The sequence below is a fragment of the Mandrillus leucophaeus genome, unplaced genomic scaffold, assembly GCF_000951045.1.
Source record: "Mandrillus leucophaeus isolate KB7577 unplaced genomic scaffold, Mleu.le_1.0 Scaffold231, whole genome shotgun sequence".
NCBI lineage: Eukaryota > Metazoa > Chordata > Mammalia > Primates > Cercopithecidae > Mandrillus > Mandrillus leucophaeus.
The window spans coordinates 1077366-1085853 of record NW_012102377.1 but is presented as its reverse complement, the minus strand read 5'-3'; the positions used below and the strand labels follow the sequence as shown (position 1 = coordinate 1085853).

General features: G+C 43.6%; 1 protein-coding gene across 1 annotated transcript in view; it reads left to right on the top strand.

Moving 5' to 3' along the window:
- The window catches only part of LOC105541073 (chromosome unknown open reading frame, human C3orf70), a gene marked incomplete at its 5' end in the record, with an annotated part of 110658 nt that extends 104544 nt beyond the window's left edge, over positions 1-6114 (top strand). The window contains one exon of the mRNA XM_011981937.1: positions 5360-6114. Coding sequence (XP_011837327.1) covers positions 5360-5916 — 557 coding nt within the window. The remainder of the gene's footprint in view (positions 1-5359) is intronic.
- Positions 6115-8488: the final 2374 nt, after the last annotated feature.

Below are 8488 nucleotides of genomic sequence, written 5' to 3'. Positions count from 1 at the left end.
TGGAATACTATGCAGCCATAAAAAAGGATGAGTTTGTGTCCTTTGTAGGGACATGGATGCAGCTGGAAACCATCATTCTCAGCAATCTATCGCAAAAACAGAAAACCAAACACCGCATGTTCTCACTCATAGGTGGGAATTGAACAATGAGATCACTTGGACATAGGAAGGGGAACATCACACACCAGGTCGTATTGTGGGGAGAAGGGGAGCGGGGAGGGATAGCATTAGGAGATATACCTAATGTAAATGATGAGTTAATGGGTGCAGCACACCAACATGACACATGTATACGTATGTAACAAACCTGCACATTGTGCACATGTACCCTAGAACTTAAGAAAGTATAATTTAAAAAGAAAAGAAACCCCATCCCTACTAAAAATACAAAATTAGCTGGGCACGGTGGTGCATGCCTGTAATCCCAGCTACTCACAAGGCTGAGGCAGGAGAATCGCATGAACCCAGGAGGCAGAGGTTGCAGTGAGCTGAGATCGTGCCACTGCCCTCCAGCCTGGGCCACAGAGACTCCATCTCGGGGAAAAAAAAAAAAAAAGTATAAAACTAATTTAAAATATATAAAGTCAAAGAACTGAACTATGCATGCAATTTACCTGAGGTCACTCATTTTCTTGGTAAATTTTGGTAAAATATACGTAATTCCCATCTTAACCATTTTTAAGTGTACAGTTCTGTGGTGTTAGGTCCATTTATATTGTGCAACCATCACTACCATCCATCTACACATCTCTTTTCATCTTGTAAAACTCAAACTCTACCCATTAAACAACTCCCCATCCCTGCACCGTATGCCCTAGCAAACACCACTCTACTTTCAGTTTCCATGAATTGACTACTTTAGATACATCAAACAAGTGGAATCAAGAGTATTTGTCTTACTGTGACTGGCTTATTAGCATAGTGTTCTCAAGATTCTTCTAGTTGTAGCATGGGTCAGGATTTCCTTCCTTTTAATACATTTTACATATATATGAGCTCTTGTTTATCTGTTCATCCATCAGTGGACATTTGGGTTGCTCCACCTTTTGGATGTTGCAAATGATGCTGCTATGAACATGGATATTCAAATATTCCTGAGACTCTGCTTTCCATTCTTTTGGCTGTGTACCCAAAAGTGGAATTGCTGCATCAAATGGATCCTCCTTTTGCTCTTTTTCTCTAAGCCCTCACTCTGAGTATCTTTTCCTTTTAGAGCTTTAGGTTTTAAAAGTTCTCATCCATTTATTCTTTAAGTAACACAGCAAACCCTTAATTAAGATTGTTCAGAGAATATAGTGGTTATTGAATTTTTTGGCTAAATCGCCAGAAATCTGTTTCAATCCTTGCTGTTAAAGAAGTGTGTTCATTTTATTCTCGTAGTAAACATAATTGAATCTCTCTGATAATTCAGGATCTTGCAGTGCCTTGGAGCTATGTGAACATGGATTCTTAGCCTAGAGTACCCCAGGGATGTAAGTTATCACGGATTGGAGCAAAGCACTAACCCTTCACAACCCTATAAAACTAAATCTTTGAGCTTAATTATTTCTGTGTTTATAAACAATATAGTAAGTATGATATAATAATTGATATTTCAAAGGTGGTTACTAAAGGTTTTTTATGTGGCCATCTTTACTATTTTCTTCCTCTCTTTCTTTGCATCCCCATATCACCAGATAATGGGCTCCCACCTCGCTCTGAGTAAACACATTTAATAGTTGTAGAAAGAAATGGAATCTGGTTCACATCTTCCTCACCCAGCTGCATTTCTCTTTTACTACATGTCCTGGTCAGATTGGGCTGGTATAATAAAATACCATTTACTGGGTGGCTTAAACAACAAATGTGTGTTTCTCACAATCTAGAAGCTGAGAATTCCAAGAGTGAGGCAGAGTCAGTGTCTGATGAGGACGCTCATCCTGGTTTGCAGATGCTGTATCCTCACATGGAGGAGAGAGAAAGGGATCTGGTCTCTTCCTCTTCTCATGGGGCACTAAACCAATGATTAGAGGCTCCATCTTCATTGCCTCATCTAAACCTAAGTACTCCTCAGAGGCCTCACCTCCAAATACCATCACTTTGGGGATTAGGGTTTCAACATGAGTTTTGTGGGGATACAAACATTCGGTCCACAGCACTACACTTCAAGAAAGAAAAATTAAGCTTTGGATGAGAGGGGACCAGAGAAAGAGTAGAAGAACCAAGAGGAAAGAGAGCAAAGAAATTAGGAAGAAGCATAAAGGAGGGAAAGGAGAGAAAGAGATGGAGTGAGGGAAGTCCCAAAGCCGGATTTCACCATTTCCCTCTATCTTTGGACAAATAAAGCCTTGTTCCCTCTGGGTCTGAGGATGGTTCTGGAAGGCGTGAATCAACTACGAGGATCCTATGGCTGTGACAAGTGGATAACTAAACCACAGGTTACTTAGGGCAGGATGAACCTAGTCAGCGTATACAGCAAGCACATCTTGACTGCCTGCCTTCCACAGCCTCCTGAGCTCAGTAACTACCAGCCAAGAATGGAAAAGATGAAACCTTCATTCCACATTTTATTTAACACTCTGTGGACAAAAGAGTAGTTCCCCAGGTTCTCTACGTCCGTTGTCTATCCCATGCCCAAACATACATTGCTCTAATCCTGGGGCTGGAGGATCTGGAGGGAGGCTTAAAGGTCAGCCTTCTTTAGCCCTTCAGCCAATAGTGTCCACAGTGCATAGGGGCAGAGGTCCTAGCATGCCGTCTCTTAGATCTGACCTGATTTTAACTCTGCCTGACAAGTAGTAATTACCTTTTAAAGAGCTGGAGAAATGAAGATGCCTGGTATATTTTAAACATAGTTCCCCCAGGCAGGTGCGACGGTTCTTCTCAATGCATTTTTATCAGACCATGGGGTTTGCATGAGGTATGTCCAGGCTTGGAAGCACCCTGGGAACCCAGAGGCTCAACGACTTTAAATGTACTTTTTTCATATGGTACCCCAGGATGAAAATGAAGGTGTTTTTAGAGTAATTTGGTTATAAAGAAATTGTGGTACCTGAGTGACTTTTTTGTACAGGAGTCAAAAAAATATAAGCAGGCTTGATTGATCTTAATAGATTACTGATGTTTCATGATTTGTGGCCTTTTTACTACTTACATTTCTAATCTGAAATTGCTACTCTCCTGTGGCATCATTAACATTATAAAACCTAAGCTAGTTTTCCTTACAAATGTGATTCCTGTCCTAGAAGAATTTCCAGTCTGACAAAGAAATAAACAGGAGCAAGTGCCATACACATGAGTGATTTGCCTGCAAAAAGATGCTCATGAAGATACCATAAATCACTGGCTCTTAACCAGGGTGATTTCACCCCTCGGGGAATTTGTCTCATTTGGGAAGCAGTTGTTACTGGCATCTAGTGGGGAGAGGCTGAGGATGCTGCTAAACACCCTACAGCACCTGGGACAGCCCTCCCCGCCCCGTACCACAACGAAGAATTGTCTGGTCCAAAATGCAGGTAGTGCTAAGGTTAAAAGCCCTGTCAACAGTGTGCAGAAGATACAACATGAACTGACAAATCGACTGAATTAGGAAAAATCCAAAATGATGCCCACAGTTGTGGCTACTTGTCTCTGGGATTTTTTAGGCCCCCCATCCCTGCTTTAGCTTTTTGTTTTGAAATCACTTTAGACTTACAGATTGGATATTTTCAACCCTATTTCCTTAGCACGTGGGAGGCTTTGCTAGATGTTGAATGAAAAATGGGATGAGGCCGATTACTGGGTATATACCCAAAGGATTATAAATCATGCTGCTATAAAGTCACATGCATATGTATGTTTATGGTGGCACTATTCACAATAGCAAAGACTTGGAACCAACCCACATGTCCATCAATGATAGACTGAATTAAGAAAATGTTGCACATATATACCATGGAATACTATGCAGCCATTAAAAAGGATAAGTTCATGTCCTTTGTAGGGACATGGATGAAGCTGGAAACCATCATTCTCAGCAAACTATCGCAAGGACAGAAAACCAAACACCGCATGTCCTCACTCATAGGTGGGAATTGAACAATGAGATCACTTGGACACAGGGTGGGGAACATCACACCAACATGGCACATGTATATGTAACCTGCACATTGTGCACATGTACCCTAGAACTTAAAGTATAATAATAAAAAAAAATGGGATAAGGAAAGAGAGACATTAGGATCAAATCCATTTAGGTTTTACTTCCATGTCAACTATGTGGGAAACAGTTGAGGTCTCAGAGCAGAGAGGAAGGCTCGGAGATAAGCTTGTGGCCTCCCGGAAACATCCAGCAGGGTGTCCTCTGCATCCCTCTGTGCATTTGCCCTTTGCTTCTGCTTGGCTTGAGTTGCTTAGTGCCAGTGGAATTGGGGTGGGGGGTGGTGAGGGGGAACCTCCTGAATAGGCCACTGATGAGCTTTGGTCCTGAGAGAAATCATTTCCCACCCTAAACCTTACCCCAGTCATTGAGGGTGGCCGGGACAATTCAGTGGGCCACTACCTATTCAGTAAATATATAGGTGTGTGTATATTGTAATTAGAACATAGACACCTGGAAAGTGAAAGTCTCCCATAATTCTGATAATAAACTTACATACATTTAAAAACTGGAAGAATATATACATTAACACATTATTGGAGATAAACATGGAATTATAATTTTACAGTACATTATACTGTTTTACAACTTTATTTTTGAGACAGGGTCTCACTCTGTCACCCAGGCTGGAGTGCAGTGGCACAGTCTCGGCTCACTGCCACCTCCGCTTCCTGGGGTCAAGGGATTCTCGTGCCTCAGCCTCCCGAGTAACTGCTATTACAGGCATGTACCACCATGCCCAGCTAAGTTTTTTAGTTTTAGTAGAGACAGAGTTTTGCCACATTGGCCAGGCAGGTCTGGAACTCCTGACCTAAAGTGATTTGCCCATTACAGGCATGAACCACTGCGCCCGGCTGTACAGGTTGTATTTTTTACCATGCTATATTGTGGACCTTTTTTGTTCTAGTATGATGAACAGACATAAAGTTGTCTGATGAACAACTTAAAGTTGTTTGTAAAATAAGGATTATAGTGTCTATCCACCTACTTCAGAGATATCAGAAAGACTCAAATATAAATTGAGATTTGGAAAGTAGATCGAGTCTTTTAGATGAAAATTATTATATACCATGCTGACTTTTTAATTGACTGTACCAGTGTTGAATGATTTTATTACTAGTTTCTTTTGAGGTGTTACTGAAATATTTTTAAAGACATCGAGTCCTCAGAAACCATTATGGCCGTATTAATATAGTTTGTGTAATACTCATAGATTTCAAGTGTCTTTTTGTGTCTCCACAGGCAAATACATGTATCAGCCTATGACCCCTGTGGAACAGCTTCCAAGCACTGAGATTCCTGCCCGGCCTCGGGAACCCACAAACACCATTCAGATCTCAGTCTCGCTCACCGAACACTTTTTGAAATTTGCGTCTGTCTTCCAGCCTCCCCTTCCCCCTGACTCACCAAGGTACTGTATGATTTCAGACCTCTTTATTGACAACTATCAGGTTAAATGTATTAATGGGAAGATGTGTTATGTGCAGAAGCAGCCGGCGCCGCATTCCCACAAAATGAGCCCTGAGGAGGTCTCTGCACACGATGCCTTAATTTCAAAAGAGAGCAATACACCAAAAATAGATCACTGCTCTTCTCCCTCAAGTTCTGAGGACTCTGGGATCAATGCGATCGGGGCTCACTACGTGGAATCGTGTGACGAGGACACAGAAGAAGGAGCAGAACTGAGTTCAGAGGAAGATTACAGTCCAGAGAGCAGCTGGGAACCGGATGAGTGCACCCTTCTCTCCCCCTCACAGTCTGACCTGGAAGTGATTGAAACGATAGAAACGACCGTGTGAGAGTCCAGACAGGAAGCCGCAGCCTCGGACCCACGCCGAGCTTTTGTACCTTTGTCTGGTGGATCCTTTTTTCCAATGCTGTTGATATTTTTTACCCACCCACCCCCCCAACCAACAACCGTAGCAGTTCAGTGGTATGCTGATTAGCTTCTCTCCGTCTTACAACTAAGACATTCTTTTTATTATAAACGGTTTTCTTTTGTATCTTGACTTACTTTCTATGTAGCATCTGGTGTCATGAATTGTGACCCAGCCTTAATTTCACTGGGAGATTTGAAGGCGGTGAAGTGATGGTCGCAGAGTATCTTGGATCAGATTGAGGAGGTACCCAAAGGGAAGGAACCAGTGTTTTCTCAGTAGCCAGTCCTTCACAGAGAGACTCTTGCCATTCCCTTTGGCATGTTCACAGGCACTCCCGTCCTGTCCTGCTTGTCCTACGCAAGCAGCACTCCCTACTGAGTGTGCACTGGTAGATGCCGTTTCTTCCCTTCCCCTTCTCCCCACACCTGCACTGGGTCTGGATCAGAGCTGCCTCGGCTTACTTCCCGGAGGTCACTGGAGGCCAGTTCAGCCCATGGTTTGTGGCCAATGTCTGTACAAGGCTCCATGACTGGGGCTGAGCTAGACGTTCACATGAGGAGATGACCTCATCCGTCTCATGCTCAATCCAGCTTTAGCTGAGCACCTCTCCCCTGCAGGGTACTGTGGGGACACAGCATGAATAAGACCTGATTCCCACCATGAAGGGGCCCAGTCCTATATATGACACATTCAACTCATGACACCCAGAAAGCTCTGGGAACCCAGGGGAAGGATGAGATTTACTTGGCTCGGGCCAGCTGGGGAAGGTGTTTCAGCATTTGAGCTGGCCTCTTGGATGGGTTCCCCAACATTTCTCTGCTTTTAATTGTTCAAGTCTGGGAAGATCTCTTAGGAAGTTATATAGGTGTCACATTTAGGAGGCAGCCACATCTGACATCTTAAGAAAAACCAACTAATAGTTTTAGTTAGCATGGAAATGCTAAAGACAGAAGCCCTTTAGGGATTAGGACTGAATCTAATAGGTTTGATTAATTCTGCTTCATTTGGTTGTATGAAGCATTAGTATGGCTTAAGTGAGGAACGGATTAGAATTCAGTATGATGCATGGATTTTTATGCAAATGCAAAAGCAGTTGAAATAGTTCACTGCTAAGTCAGGAGAAAATATTCTGTGTAATAGTGACTTACTTTCCCACACTAACTGTCTGTATGTGTTCTCTCCCTCACACGCACAAAATAGTGACCAATTCTTTCTTCTTTAGCTCTCTCCAGAATTCTGCTCTCCATTTGTACCAGGTACTCTTGTGAGTCAGTTAACTGCCATTTCTCCAAACCTTCTATCCATGAGGCATCGTTACAAATCCTGGAAATTTTCAGTATGGCCTAATGAGCACATCAGAGTTGGAGACAGAACAATACTTCCATCCTAACTATCCAGAAGCGTGCTTTCAGGCCATTGTGCTCTGAGATGCCCTTGTGCTCTGGCACCATTATGGTACATCTCTATGTCAAATTAATTTGGTTTTGTTTGTTTTTTGAGACGGAGTTTCCCTCTTGTTGCCCAGGCTGGAGTGCAGTGGCGTGATCTTGGCTCGCTACAACCTCCGCCTTCTGGGGTCAAGCAATTCTCCTGCCTCAGCCTCCTGAGTAACTGGGACTACAAGTGCCCACCACCACACCTGGCTAATTTTTTGTATTTTTAGTAGAGACTGGCTTTCACCGTGTTAGCCAGGATGATCTCGATCTCCTGACCTTGTGATCCACCCACTTCGGCCTCCCCAGGTGCTGGGATTACAGTTGTGAGCCATCACGCCCGGCCAGATTTATAAGAAAAAGTTGTGTTCTTCCCTGAAGTCTCCCTCTGGCATCATTCACAAACTACTCAAGGAGGAATCTGCTTTCCCAGTTGTATGTATAATTTAAGTCATTTACTAGATGGAACTTTTTTAGGTTTAGGTGGCCAAGACATCTATAGGTTTAGAAGGCAGAGTATGCATTTTCCTTTGCAAACAGTGTGAGCCAAAACGTTCTATGCTGAATGAGAATGCAGCATAAAGTCTCCACTTGCTGAAATTTAAAGACTCGACAAGACAAACAAGAAGAGGATCAGAGGAGCTCTAGGAACAGGCACAAGAGAGGGCAGGTGGAGGCAGGTGTGGGCATGAGGAGGTTCCCCCTGTCTAGGGCATGGCCCAGGTGGCACAGGGACATCTGATGAGCCCTGCCCGAGGTTCTCGGTGCCTCCCTTGCATGAGTGGCCCACTGAAGGCACGTGTGGAAGCCAAATGCCTGCAAGCCACGTGTCAGGCCACAGCAGTGCAGTCACGCGCCACGCACTCAGGTTTGTAACAGCCCTGTCTAGATCTATAGGGCCCTGTCTGGATCTACCCTGTGGGCGAGCCCGTTCTCCAGATGGGAGTATGGGAGTATACAGGAGCTTTCTTCTCTACACCATTCCCATCAATGTTCTTTTTTTTTTTTTTTTTTTTTGAGACGGAGTCTCGCTCTGTCGCCCAGGCTGGAGTGCAGTG